General features: G+C 36.1%; 1 protein-coding gene across 1 annotated transcript in view; it reads left to right on the top strand.

Annotated features, from left to right (window-relative positions):
* Positions 1-16,224, top strand: part of LOC110454490 — a gene marked incomplete at its 3' end in the record, with an annotated part of 54,983 nt that overhangs the window by 19,954 nt on the left and 18,805 nt on the right. The window contains exon 3 of the mRNA XM_021503997.1: positions 7,415-7,758. Within this exon, the coding sequence (XP_021359672.1) occupies positions 7,415-7,758 (344 nt within the window). The remainder of the gene's footprint in view (positions 1-7,414; positions 7,759-16,224) is intronic.

Raw genomic sequence — 16,224 nt, 5'->3', positions numbered from 1 at the left:
AAACCTAGTTCAAATATCATCCACGATACAAAATAGAAATGAGGGACAATCTATAAACCTAGGTCAAATTTCATCCACGATACAAAATAGAAATAAAGGTATAAAATCTATAAATCTAGGTCAAATTAAAATGATATCACGTCCTCATAACGAGATCAAACCGAGGTAGTGACAACGAAATCGCAAAGTACGCTTATGAGATCAATACAAAAAATCGACTTTAATAAAAACAAAATCTAAATGAGACGATGATGTCGACCATAAAACTTGTCCATAGCCTTTATCAACCTACATATCTATAGGCTAAATGTGTAATATCATTAACATGGGTGTCTTGGTTACTCGGAAAAATACATTAAAATGTTTAAAAAACATTTTAATTAGTCCTTTTTGTTCCCGTGACGACCAAATGCAGTCGCAAAGTTCCATGGGAACAACGTTTCATTACTAAAATTAATTGTTTTGTTTGGATATAAAATCCTTAGAAATACCATTTCATAACCGTTAAAAATCGTCCTCAGTTTGACATGAACTCCATGTTTCCATAGTTACAACTCGTCCGATCGCTGAGAACATGGAGCTGTGTTGAAAATAACATGTCATTATTGTAGATTAAGATATCAATAATAACACCTGCTATTTCCACTAGCGCTTTCCACTGGCATCCCAATTCGTACAATATTTATGGTTTCTACATGATATTACAGATAGTGCATTGTTCTTAGTTCTAATATTTAGCAAATAATTGGAATCCTATTAATCTGTTTCCTCGCCCTGTCATATCCTTGTTTTCGCATGGCCACAATAACTGACGCACAAAAGGAAATAATGTATAAACACTTATTTTGCAGTTATTATGATCCTTTCACAGGACTTGGAACCTTGTATCATTGTTGTGTCCCAAAATCTCGTACTGTGACCTATGGACACCGGTGCTTTGGGAGAGTTTCGACCACAGTGTGGAATAGCTTACCATCTGCTATTAGAGAGTCAAATACCTTGGTCAAATTAAAGAGGGACATCAAAACTCACCTCTTCACGTCTGCATTTTAGGCTCTTTACAAAGACGTCATGTAAATGGCACCCTTTATTTATTCATGTGTGTGCACGTTGCGATGATTATCTGCTTGCTTAATGTATAAAAGTGATTGTAAGCCTTTGTTTTTGTTTCACAATTATAACTAATACTTTTATCCATATGTGGTAAAGCGCTTTAGAGTCATTTTACAAATTAAATAGGGCGCTATACACATTAAGTATATGATATTATTATATTATCCTATAAAGCTACTACATCGGAATCCCTCAATATGCTATCGAATCACGTGGTATTGTTAAGATATCTTCATGTCAGTTTCGAAGTCATCGGGCAATCAAAATCGTTCACTACAAAACCATTTAGTTGATATGGTCAAAACTATCCAAAAGAGGAAGGTTTATAAATTTAATTTTAAAATTGTTCTATTTGAAGTCATCTTTTTGTGACTCAAACTGCTTATTATCGAAATACTTCCATTAGACTTACTCTTTATTATCAAGTTGATATTACGAATTGTTTCATATTCAGTAGATATGATAGTTCTATGGAAAATGTCTGCAATATTTAACCCTATCGGTTATCAAAATTCTCTGCTTCAATAAATCCTTTGTGACATTTGAGATAAGAGTCACGTGTGTAGTTTGACATCAGTGTGTTTAAGAAAGTTAAAATGTCGTTGTTTCATTATTTCGCGGCGAGATCTTGACATTTAAAAAAATATCGTTGTTTCGTTATTTTGGGGTGAAATAACGACATTTTTAAATGATTAAATGTCGTGATATCGCAGCGAAATAACAAAAAGACGAAAGGACGACATTTATAACAAGAAAGTACGACAGTTGTATGTCGATAATTATCGCGTAATCATTTCGTCATTTCGATTGACTTTTGTCGTCTTCTCGACGAGATGACGACAATTAAGATACAAATATGATGTCGTTATTTCGCCGCACAATAACGAAACAACGACATTCTATAATTTAACGAAATGGCACAAATAAGCCACCATAATTTGCTGTGTTTACTTACGGCAATAAGATATAACATAGCACCAGACAATTACTATCATCAGTATATGCCAATAATAGCCTATTTAATGTTGTGTCAGTCCTGACGAACGTTTTAAAAAGGGTAACTATTAGACTTTAATAGCGTTTTAACGCGAGTCACAACAATTTATATACATATATAACGGGGTATTGTGTTTCTGACCGAGCATTGCTAATAACGAGTCCTTAAGCTATACATGAAAAATAATATGTACCGTGATATTCTTTTCATTTCCCATCTACCTATGTCATTATGCCGTCATGTATCCTTTTAGTGTGACTTTTATTGTAGTTTGAAAATCAAAATCACACAACACATCTGTCTCTGCAGCTTCTGACGATCAGGTGTATTTGTTCTCAACAATATGTAGATGATGGTTGTCCTAGAGACATTCCATACATATGCGCCTTGATAGAGTGTGAAGAACTGTGATAGGTAGATGCCAGTTGATTGTCACTTCTCTATCGACAGCTAACAGTAAACAACACGAAACAGGAGAAGGAATCGCGCAAGTGTAAGGAAGCACCGTTATACCGCACAAATCACAGAAGTGTCGATATTCGGACGTATACAGTGCAGTGTAGCGACATGTGCGTGAATATTATGAAGATTCTGTCATAAATTGTGGATGTGACTAAAACCTAGCTACGGTAAGTCTAACTGTCGAATAGCTTTTATAATATTAACTATATCTTGTTTAGCGGAACCGGAATGGGCGACCAGGTATTTTTTCATCATGCTTGCTTTCAGATATTTGTTTAAAACAAGTAATTAACTATCTGGGAAAAAAAACCAGTTTAAAAAAAAAATGTGTTAAAATACAGACTTACTTGTTTCATTTTGACGTTAGATACTACGATTTACTAATGAACCAGCTTGATATTGATGTAATACAGATAATCAAATTCAAAAGTAGGCCAACGCAAGAAAAGTCAGTCATTAAAGAAAAAACACGGAAAATTCAAGAAAAGTCGCCCCAGATCCCGACATTCGGAAATTCTCAACGCCATCTTCAAGACATGTCTGTTGTTCACCATGCAGTTGCCTTTGACATTCTTTTAGTTTTTCATATATATAAAATCGAGAAAAGAAATGCAAACCTTATTTGTAATTTTTGAGTTATTAGTTTTAAAATAAGAAAACATGTCGACGTCTTGTAATATTAACAAATGTATCCAAAGGAATTATAACCGAAAGTTAGTCTTAACATTTTGCGCTGAACACGATTCCAGAAAATTAATTCATTATTGAAAATGGCAGTTCATTTCTCTCCCGAGATATTTACTTATGCGGAAATAAAAATCAATGCAAGTTTCCTTTTCTTGCTGAACACGACTGCAGCAAATATTATAAAGCAAGAACAATAAAACAAAACCTTTATTTTCCCCAAGTTTTAACCAGATACGCCTCAAACCTTTTTATGAGACTTTTATAAAGAATCCGACTAAACCGGGACCACTCTGTTCACGTGATGGAGATGTCGGAAATCTGTCAATAATCAATTGTGTGCGCGCCCGTATTTTTTAACGACACAGTGTTCGGATATTCTCCTAGAACATTATTAACGCTGTGGTACATTTGTATTGACCTTGAGTTCAGACATTATCTGTGTTTACTGACGCTGTGGTACATTTTTGTATTGACCTTGAGTTCAGACATTGTCTGTGTTTATTGACGTTTGTGGTACATTTTTGTATTAACCTTGAGTTCAGAAATTGTCTGTGTTTATTGACGCTGTGGTACATTTTTGTATTGACCTTGAGTTCAGACATTGTCTGTGTTTATTGACGTTTGTGGTACATTTTTTGATTGACCTTGAGTTCAGCCATTGTTCGGTTTATTAACGCTGTGGTACATTTTTGTATCAACCTTGGGTTCAGACATTGTCTGTGTTTATTGACGTTTGTGGTATATTTTTGTATTAACCTTGAGGTCAGACATTGTCTGTGTTTATTGACGTTTGTGGTACATTTTTTGATTGACCTTGAGTTCAAACATTGTCTGTGTTTATTGACGCTGTGGTACACTTTTGTATTGACATTGAGTTCATACATTGTCTTTGTTTATTAACGCTGTGGTACATTTTTGTATCGACCTTGAGTTCATACATTGCCTGTTTTTATTAACGCTGTGGATCATTTTTGTATTGACCTTGAGTTCAGACATTATCTGCGTTTATTGTCTATGTGGTACATTTTATATTGACCTTGAGTTCAGACATTGTCTGTGTTTATTAACGCTGTGATACATTTTTGTATTGACATTGAGTTCAGCCATTGTCTGTGTTTATTGACGCTGTGGTACATTTTTGTATCGACCTTGAGTTCATACATTGCCTGGTTTTATGAACGCTGTGATACATTTTTGTATTGACATTGAGTTCAGCCATTGTCTGTGTTTATTGACGCTGTGGTACATTTTATATTGACATTGAGTTCATACATTGTCTGTGTTTATTGACGCTGTGGTACGTTTTTGTATCGACCTTGAGGTCAGACATTGTCTGTGTTTATTAACGTTTGTGGTACATTTTTTGATTGACCTTGAGTTCAGACATTGTCTGTGTTAATTGACGCTGTGGTATATTTTTGTATTGACCTTGAGTTCATGCATTGTCTGTGTTTATTAACGCTGTGGTACATTTTTGTATCGACCTTGAGTTCAGACATTGTCTGTGTTTATTGACGTTGTGGTACATTTTTGTATTGACCTTGATGTCAGACATTGTCTGTGTTTATTAACGCTGTGGTACATTTTTGTATTGACCTTGAGTTCAGACATTGTCTGTGTTTATTGACGCTGTGTTACATTTTTGCATGGACATTGAGTTCAGACAGTGTCTGTGTTTATTGACGCTGTGGTACATTATATATTGACCTTGAGTCCAGACATTGTCTGTGTTTATTGACGCTGTGGTACATTTTTGTATCGATCTTGAGTTCAGACATTGTCTGTGTTTATTGACGTTGTGGTACATTTTTGTATTGACCTTGAGGTCAGACATTGTCTGTGTTTATTAACGCTTTGTTACATTTTTGCATGGACATTGAGTTCAGCCAGTGTCTGTGTTTATTGAAGCTATTGTACATTTTTGTATCGACCTTGAGTTCAGACATTGCCTGTGTTTATTTACGCTGTGTTACATTTTTGTATTGAACTTGAGTTCAGACATTGTGTGTGTTTATTGACGCTGTGTTACATTTTTGTATTGAACTTGAGTTCAGACATTGCCTGTGTTTATTGACGCTGTGGTACGTTTTTGTATCGACCTTGAGTTCATACATTGTCTGTGTTTCTTGACGTTGTGGTACATTTTTGTATCGATCTTGAGTTCAGACATTGTGTGTGTTTATTGACGCTGTGGTACCTTTTTGTATTGACCTTGAGTTCAGACATTGTGTGTGTTTATTGACGCTATGGTACATTTTTGTATTGAACTTGAGTTCAGACATTGTCTTTGTTTTATTGACATTGTTGTACATTTTTGTATCGTCCTTAATTAATTAAAACCTGTTTTACTCAATCGTGCAAATGTATTACAAAGATACTGATTCTAACTGTTTTTCTCTATATGGCCCAAGTATTTGATCCAAACAATGTTTTGTATTATCACCAAAGAATAAGTTATTCAATGATCTCTGTCTAATTGAACTGTAGTTGTTCGTACCTGCGGTTACCTCCCGTTAATGTCGGTCTGGACACACATTACGTTGATCAAGTAGATTAGTCAGTAAGGACGGCAGTATCGCAATATGAAACCCTGGGTTCGACTCCCGGTCAAGTCTTGTTAATTTTACTTACAAAACGCTGTCGATGATTATGTTTGGTTTATTCTACTTTTACCTTTTTCCAGGAGGGTTCCGCTAGTACGAAGTTCTTTTTATAAATGATTTATCAAAGCTTCAGTCATGCCGAAAAACCCCAGTTTCCAATAAATAGTTAATTTTTTTGTCGCTGGTACGGGCATCTTAACCTTAATTCAACACTAACAGAATATAATATATCGATATCAGAAGGATGACGTAAGTCAAGTATAAAATAATGTTATTGTATCTAATAATACATACATATATATTTAAGGATTAACTTGAATATATTTTTCATATTATGGAGATAAAACACACACAAAAAACCGAAGTGTACTCTAAATAAACCGCGAAGCTGTTTATGATGAGAGTACAATTCGTTTTTTTGTGTTATAGCTCTATAACATAAAAATATATTCAAGTCAATCCTTATAATTTTCTCTAATATACACAATCCGTGTGGGAATCAACTTTTATTGATGGACTCTTTTCTCTTAGAAATTATTACGCCGCTGTATCAGCCAATCAAAAGCGACGTTACAAACGGCGACGTATTTTTTTTACGTTATGGGCTGATAACATAATTTTTGAAGCCAATTGAAATGCTTGTTACAAGCAATATTAAATTAAATTTTATTAATTTATTGCAGAAACAGCGAGATTGAAAGGAAGTGACGACATGTCAATGGAACATCAGGGTTCTTGCGTCAGGAGTCGATGACCTACGATAAAGTGACGTCACCTAGTCACGGATCAATTTTCTTTTTGTTTGTTAAAACCATCGACATTAATACATTTTGTATGTGAAATAGTATGAAAATTATTTCATCTTTGTTAACGGAACGCGTTTTGTGTAAGAAACAACCAAACGGGACAGAACGAAACAAAATGGCTGACATTTCAAATCTTACGAAGTCCTCTAATTCCAGTAACACGATACATGATCCCATGACTTTTTTCCTCTTCCCCGCTCTCGTGATCTGTTTTATCGGTATACCAGGTACTTTAAAAACTATCCACTTCTACCGGAGGCAGAGTAAAACGTCTGCCGGAGGCACGCCCATCCTTCTCATGGCTCTTGCTGTCTACGACACGTTAGCCTTGGTTACAAGTATACCTTATATATGCCTTGCCATCAATATGCTCTTTGTTGATAGCCATGAAGGTGCGCAAATGTTCTTTTGTCATTATTATATACCGAACTATCTGGTGCGTTTTCCTAAATATTGCTCCAACTTTTTACTCATGATCATCGCCATGAGTCGGCTTTACAGCGTTCTGCGCCCCCTCACTTGGAAGAAGGTGTTTACGAGGAATTTGGCGTTTGGTTGTACAGGGGCGGTAACGATAGTTATTCCTTTCTCTCTACTTCCCCTCGCTTTCGAGTTTTCTTGTGCGGAGATAAACAACAATACTGTTGCCTATAAACAGCTATCGGATTTCGGTAAGAACCGCGGCCTGTTTAAGACTATATATATATTCAATATGATTATGTATTACTTCGTGCCTCTATTTACAGTCCTCGTCTGTAACATCGCCCTCATCATCTTCCTATTTCATCGCATGTACAACCCAATGAACACTGTACCCTTGACGTCATCACAGGCGCGTGAACTAAAAATGACAAAGCTCGTTCTGGTGTTCACGTGCATATTCGTGGTGTGCGTGTCTCCCCTTGGAATCTTTTACCCCCTGCGAGGGTTGGGAAATTCTCCGATCCCACAGCCCGTGTACCGGGCCATTATGCCAATGGCTACTCTCCTGGAATCGATTAACTACTCGGTCAACTCTCTCGTTTACTATATCGGCAGTGCTCGTTTCCGGGCAGATGTCAAACAGATCATTTGCTGTAAAAAATCAAGGGTCAGTCCCGAGAGATAGTAATCCAGTTCTCGTGCCTTTGTGACGACACTGGCAGGATTAAAAAACTTGGAATGACTTTAACAAATCGTCTGTCTATAATATTGTGGTCAGACTATAAAACAGACCATCTGTCTACAATCGTGGACATACTCTAACAGACAGTCTGTCTACAATCGTGTATAGACTCGAACAGACAGTCTGTCTACAATTGTGGACATACTCTAACAGACCGTCTGTCTACAATCGGGGACATACTCTAACAGCCAGTCTGACTACAATCGTGTATAGACTCGAACAAACAGTCTGTCTACAATTGGGGAATGACTTTAACAAATCGTCTGTCTATAATATTGTGGTCAGACTATAAAACAGACCATCTGTCTACAATCGTGGGCATATTATAACAGACCGTCTGTCTACATGCGTGGAAATACTCTAAAAGACAGTCTGTCTACAAGCGTGTATAGACTCGAACAAACAGTCTGTCTACAATCGTGGACATACTCTAACAGAACGTCTGTCTACACAATGATGCCAGGGAGATATCACGATGTCACCTGGGAGAAAACACATTGTTACTTAGGAATAAACACACTGTTACCTTTGAGACAATTCATTGTTTTCAGGGAGATAACACATTGTCACCGAGGAAACAACACACTGTTACCTTTGAGACAACTCATTGCTGTTAGGGAGATAAAACATTGTTACTTAGGAAACAACACACTGTAAACTTTGAGACAATTCCTGGTTGTCAGGGAGATAATATATTGTTACTTAGGAAACAACACATTGATACCTTGGATATAACACACAGTTGTTCGGGGATAATACACTGTTACCTATGAAATAACAAACTGTTTTTGTGCATATACTATACTGATACCTAAGAAACAACAAACTGTTTTTTGTGTAGATAATATACTGATACTTAGGAAACAACACACTATTTTCGAGAGATAATGCAATGTTACCTAAGAAACAACACACTGTTTTTGGAGAGATAAACCAATGTTACCAAGGAAACAACACACTGTTTTTTGGAGAGATAATTCACTGTTACCTAGGAAACAACACATTGATACCTAGAACATAACGTACACTTGTCAGGGAGATAGCACACCGTTACTTGAGAAATAACACATGGTTCTCAGGAAGTTAGCACACTGTTACTGGGGAAATAACACATGGTTCTCAGGGAGATAACACACAGTTCTCGGGGAGATAACACACTGTGACTTGGGAAACAACACATGATTCTCAGTTAGATAGCACACTGTTACGTGGGAAACAACACATGGTTCTCAGGGAGATAACACACTGTTACTTGGGACACAACAGATGATTATCAGGGGGATAGCACGTTGTTACTTGGTAAACATCACATACTTGTCAGTTAGATAGCACACTGTAATTTGGGAAACAACACATGGTTCTCGGGGAGATAACACACAGTTCTCGGGGAGATAACACACTGTGACTTGGTAAACAACACATGGTTCTCAGTTAGATAGCACACTGTTACGTGGGAAACAACACATGATTCTCATGGAGATAACACACTGTTACTTGGGAAACAACACATGGTTCTCGGGGAGATAACACACAGTTCTCGGGGAGATAACACACTGTAACTACGGAAACAACACATTGTTCTCGGGGAGATAACACACAGTTCTCGGGGAGATAACACACTAGACAGGAAATAGTAAAGGCATAGTTAGGATCCAGCAAAACTTTTCCAGTTTTGCTCTCTCGGTCCTGCCTGCATTTGAAATAGACATGGTGGTAGTTGGGGTAAATTACTCCTAACCGCCGGGAGGTGGCGTTACAATGTAACATTCTCAAGTATCGTAATGTTAGAGAACCTACATCTAATGTTGTATTGATTTGTTTAATCTCTTGACCAAAACTATGCGTCTGTTTTCAAACAGAACTTATAACTTATCACAGTTGTGCGAACTTGCTTCGATGACTGGTAGAAGGCTCGGAACCATCCACTGTGAGTTAACATTAGTTCCCTTTTTATGTGTTGCATGAATACTAAACAGTATTAATTGAGAATGGAATTCCAGGAAGTCTTCAAAATCCATAAAAGTACAAGTTTTGTACATAGTATCACATGTTTTATAGAGAAGCCTATTATACCCTTGGAACAATGTGTCCACTTGGTTTGCAGATACGGTCACACGACAGACGCTCGGACTCGCCTCGGCGTCGTCATGTGACAACTCTGCATTCTGAAATTGTTTTTCCTCGAAACCTAACTTGGTTCTCGATTTCGGAAACGTTCCATTCTAATATCACGGCTTTGTTGCAGGAAATTAAGCAGTGATCAAGTTTGTTAAAAAATTTCGTTCACTTCTGACGTAAAGTCAATCAGTTGAAAAGGACTAAAAGTATGTTTTAAAGAGTAATGTGAAGTTGGTTCAACGTACGGCATACGACATTCAGATTTTAAATGCTGAGCGACTCGAAATGCAATATCTGAATGTCGAATGATGAGCCAACTTCACGCAACTTAATTTGTATACAATTGACCGGAAAACGTCCACCGGAAGTCTTCAGGAGTAATCATAATTATTTGCTACGAGGGAGTATTTATTATTCTGTTAATAATCACCTTTTATTTACATATCCATGCGTTTATGTAGGTATGAATATCATTAGATATTGTTATTTATCTTGTTAAACCATCCTTTTACAACTATGAATCAAGTTATATCAAGTTATATGAGTCACTCTTTTTGTCCTGGACGTTAGCGCACAGCATGTTTTAATGTTGAAGGAAACTGGGGAACCCGGTACAAATCAGCGTGATAGGGCAGGCGAACCCATAACTTTTTTACGTCCAATCAGGAAGTCCAACGCCGGTTGTCTTGGTGAAAGGCGCCATCCACTGTGCCATTCGACCATCCTTTCATGTATACGATTAAAGAATAAAGGAAATTTAACATTTTCTTGTTGAATGTCATAGGTATTTCATGGATACGATAAAACACTGCCACTAAAATATATGATTTCAGGAAAATCGTTTATTTTTCTATTTGTTACATCTTAAAACTTACCGCTTGGAATGACCAAACGCATTTTACTAGTATCTGGTAAAGTTTTCTTACTTTTTGTAATTTATTGTGTATTTAAATGTTTATTTTGTTTTATATAGCATTGTCCTTAAACAATCCTTTATTTTACCGTCTTTTCTTCTGTATCTGAACAGACAATCTGCTGCATTGAATGAAGTGGGTGGAAAGGATAGCTCCGATTGGTCAATACTCAAAGTGACATTTTAACCCTCTGACAAATATTACTTTTTGATATCTTTCATAGTGTGTATAAATACCATACAAAAACAGTTCGTTCAATACTTATATTTACGTTTTCTCTGCCTCTTATGTTCTTTTTTAACTTATAATTTATATTTAAAATTAAAAATGCCCGCCTTATCGACAGTCTTCACAATTTCGTTCAATAGTTTGTACAGCGTATTGTCGCGTGCTGATTAGCAAACAAAGTAGTACTTTAAAATTTTAACAAACACTTCAATTTTATTCCACAATTCAGTATCCATACAATTGCGTATGATATGTCTATAGGGTGATTTAAGTTTATCAATAGAACCCTGAGCTAAAAGTTAGATTTGAAATTGTTTCGATTTTCCCCGGAACAAATTTCGCGCATGGACAAATACAGTGAACACCGTAATTCCGACCTTGCCCTCCACGAGAGAGTTTGTTTTGCCCATTTTGTGAAGAATCCAGGCGTGAATGTATTTGTTGATTGTATGGGAACCTGACAACAGTCGGTAGATTCTAAAACAACCTCGTTATTTGACATGTCGTCAGAAACTGAGGAACTGTGGATGCGAGACGCGTGAAACTGATAGCGTTTGAAGTGAGTGATCTTGCGACGGAACACAGGTTCGTTACAAATGTCTGAAATGTTTATGTGTGCTGTGACTCATATCAGTAGGTCTGTAACATATGTGTCAGAAGGTCTATAGAATATGTGTATTTTCGACACTTGTACCGAACCCCTGTTGATCAGTGCAGCGTAACACGATATTTCTGATAAATTGCATGAGCGTTAAAATTGTTTCCATTGCCGGCATTGGTGATTTCAACCGATGTGCATTTTGTACGATATTGCAGACCTTGGTCTTGTTTTCGTTGTAATAAAAGTGTTTTTTATTTTATTTTTTATTTTGCACATAGATTTACAATGACATTGTCAAATCTCACAATGCCCAGCGATATTTCAGCAGCCGTCATGTTTATTTATATTGGATAATGTAGTTCCGGTCAGTGTTGTATTAATACGCTAAGAATTGTGCCTCGTTAAGCATGGTAATTAAAGTCCAATCAACGACACAGATTTCAAAGAGGCTATATAGTGACAATGCCATGCAAATGTAAATATTACTCGTTCAATTTCGTTGCAGTTGTTAGAACCAAATATTAAAAAAGTATCATCACCAAAAGTCTAGAAACGCTAATTAAATTTTCGGAAATATCATTGATATAGATTAGAAATAAAATCGGGCCCAACACCGAGCCTTGAGGTACTTCAGCTTGTAATAACTGACTATTCGAAAATGATTCACCAATAAAAGCTTTTTGTTGTCGGGCCTGTAGATAATTATAAATTAAGTAAGTTCAAGATACCGACCCACTCAGGTAACAGTCTTGAACATGTGAACCCATAACAACTGGTGTCAGAAGCGGTTTTCAGAACAACTGTCGCAGACCGTCAGCGCAGGGGAATAGGTCCTCTCTGTCCGATGGCTTGCTGTTGTCTCTCCAGGGCGGAAGTCTGGTGGCACTACCTTGCAGGGGAACCGGACGCCGGACCATCAGTTCCGGATTCAGTGAATATAACTCCACAACACTGAAGATTTTGTGTCATTTTGGGGACTGTTTCAACTACAACGATCAAATATAAGTATAAAAATGATATATATTTATTTAATACGACATGCGTTGCATTATTATTTTAACAGAAAAAAAAAAAAACTATAATTGTGTAAAACAAATATTACGCTAATTTCACACCAGGAGTGCACAGAAGCTTGGCTATATCTTTCAAGGATGTTGGTATATTTGTGTCATTTCATTTTTTTGTAATCTTCAGAGTAACATAGTTTAAAATTATTATACGTCATTGTTTTTTTTTATTTCGCCATGAATAACCGGTGTCAACTCCAATTCATCGTCCTGTTATCTTTTCTGTTCAAAAACACGAAAGAGGTCGACCAACAAGTAATAAAAGACACATACAGGCCAATATATATCATAATACATTGTTTTTGTATTTTGCGCTTACCTTGTGAGAGAGACATCCTCTCTCTTCTACAGCTGACCCCGTGACCTTTATTATCTCTCGTGAGTAACAGCCCTAAACGGCAAAATAAACGACAAGAATATTTAATTTTTGCATCACAACCGCAATTTTTAAGACAATTGAATGACATGTCTATACTATAGTTGTGCTGGCTCGAGCCATAATTATTAGACGATGAAAATTTGATTTTGTACGTTTAACTCTGTTTTATAGATTTCTTAATTACCTCATGTTAATGTCATTGTGAAAAAGTAAAAATGTCTATATAGACTGACATTATAAAGGATTATGGTGCGATGTGTACGTAGGTGTGTTGGAGTTATCCCCCTTTAGTGGATTACTGCAAATTGCCAAATGTTTTAGAGTTATTCCCCCTTGAATGGTACAGCTTGCTTCCACCCATTTAAGCACATGGAAAAAAACCATGCATTGTTTCAGAGATACTTGAAGAGCTTGAGAAGTTCATAATGCCCCACACAATGTAAGTTTCGTTGGTTCTGAGTGTTTAATATGATTCTCTCTTAGATTATCTGCAGAAATAGTAGGGTTATATAAGTGTCATGCTTAATTTCCATCGTAAATAGTAGATTTACTTTAGGTAGCAATCTAGGTCAAGTCTTCGATGACTGATTTCTACATTATGTGCAGACATTTACTCTTTCATTTTCTTTGCTACTTTAAGATATTATTTACGCTAAATCTGTTATTTTGCATAGATGTTTATAAACATCTGATTTACCTGAAGTCGGTTTGTGTTTCCATTTAATAACTGTCGAATAATTCACAGACACATTATGTCTGTCCTTTATGTTCGTCCAGTACGTCCGTCAAATATGTCCGTCCGACATTCCTATGTTTGCTTATGTCGTATCTATTTTTTTGTAAGAACCATTTATCGAGTGTCCAAAATTATGTCTCTCTACTGTGTATCATGAATAACTGGATTTAAGAATTCCTTTTAAAGGCTTGTTTTTAATAGAAATGCCATTGTCTGATGTGTATTGTAGGAACTTAACTTTGTAACTTACTGTTGAAAGTGGTGTTCTTATAATTCTTGCCATATTTTGTGTAGGTAAACATTCACGTTAGTATTTTTACATAATGACAGTGTATTTTCCTATCAGTAACTGATTTATTGTAAATCACTAAAGAAAAGTGCAGCAATTTGAATATTTGTAATTTTTGTATTTTTCAGCTTTTACTATGTGTATTGCAACTACTGAAATAAAGATTTGGAAATTGGAAGGATCTTCCTCATGTTTCAGTACAATAGTGAATTGGATGTGAACATGATATATATGCACTTCATGTTTATACCTATTATCATTGTTGTCATGTAATTGTAAATGTATGACGGGAGAAGGCTGTGATAAGTTGTAATAAGTTGTGCCCAATCCCTTATTGGCAATAAAATATGTTTAAATTCAAGTGAAATACATCGATGGAATACATATAAATCCTCGATTACCAGAACTGCTCCATCTAATTCTAGTTACGCTGTTGTCAGTTTGACAGGAAGTCCATGAACGGTCTTCTCTGATGACGCATTTCCGTTTTCATTTGCTTTATTTAGTATATATATGATGTATTATGTGTTTTCATGTCACAGGAGATTGATGAAGTCGATCATGTCTCGTTATTTTGTGTGTTTTGATTATAACTCTACAGAACGGGTTCCATAATCTTACGGTAAGATTGAACGGTGATTTTGCATGATTGTCTTACAAGTATGAGCGTTAACAGCGGTATTCCAAGAGAGAAAAACGTGAAAAGTACTTGGGATCAAAGGTAAATGGCGGAGCGTTGGGAGTGAGAAAAATAGAAAAAATACTGAAATTTCAAGAAGTATTAAAATATTCAAAACAGCATCTTAACTGAATGGACCCGGAAAGTTGTGGAGATGGATATAATCTCAAAATATTTAATATCTACTTACAACGTTAATTGTAATCAGTGTGAAACCGAGTTATCAGTTCGTCACGTGAACGGTTGTCATGGTACTGACCTCGCCCTCGGCACACATAGTGATACCGCTACAGTTGGCATTGTCTGTCACACTGTGGCACTGCATACAAATAGGGCCACCTACAACACAAAACAGGGTCAAGGTCAGTTAAAAATAGACCGTAATGTTATATTTAGTGCATACACCGTTGTTGGTAACTGTTTCATCGTTTTGTCATATTTAGATCTTTATACGGATAAATCTCTGAAGGAAAATTAAAAACAAAATAACAACGTTTTTCATATCATGTAGTTTTCAACGAAAATTGAAAAAAAATGCAAACAGCTAACATCAATGGCACCTTTCATGTGTCGCTAAAATTTCATATTTTTCTTTAATGATGGAGCCACTTTACATACACAACACACGTTCAGATTTCAGCCCTTACATAGAAAACACACAATTAACCGGAGCATGCGCAAATAATGCACATGCCTTAAAAAGCATGTCTGGAAAAGATGAGTGGATAATTTTGGCAATTCAACTTAGACAATGGGACACATTTCAGCTAATCAGCTACTACTTTGAAGACTGTTTATTTATGTATATTTTCCCTGAACTATTGAGATGAAATGACATTGATTAATGTAAACAACGTTTAATCTTTAACAATGTAAAGTTCTGTCGATGTTCCAAACAAGGGAGATAACCGGAACGCTTTGTTAACGTTTATCAAAACACCATTAAAAAAGTATATATGATGAAATTGATTTTCATAAGAATGACTAATTCTAGGTTAAATTTCCTGTGTTAAGGTTTCTATAACTACCCATTAACATGTATATTAAACTAAAGCAGCTGTTAGGGACTAATTGACTGCAGGGAGGATGTTTGTGTCAGAGCACGTTTACAGAACTACTCAAAGTTCAGGTGGTCTACAATGGTTGTTTTTCGTACAGGTCTCTGAACGATATTTCAGCCAATCACAGAAACGCAAAGAAGACAGCGTGTGATAAACCCATATCAAAGCGCAAATAATCAATAATTACATAATATCCATCGTTTTAAGTACGATTGCCAGATACTTGTGCAGCATATGCATTCGTCAATATTATATATGTATTGCCTTTACTGAAGGGAAACACGATCCTTTGTTTTCTCCGAGGTTAATTTGTTGTTTG

The sequence above is a fragment of the Mizuhopecten yessoensis genome, unplaced genomic scaffold, assembly GCF_002113885.1.
Source record: "Mizuhopecten yessoensis strain PY_sf001 unplaced genomic scaffold, ASM211388v2 scaffold7901, whole genome shotgun sequence".
In the NCBI taxonomy this organism is placed as follows: Eukaryota; Metazoa; Mollusca; class Bivalvia; order Pectinida; family Pectinidae; genus Mizuhopecten; species Mizuhopecten yessoensis.
This window is presented reverse-complemented; position numbering and strand designations above follow the sequence as displayed.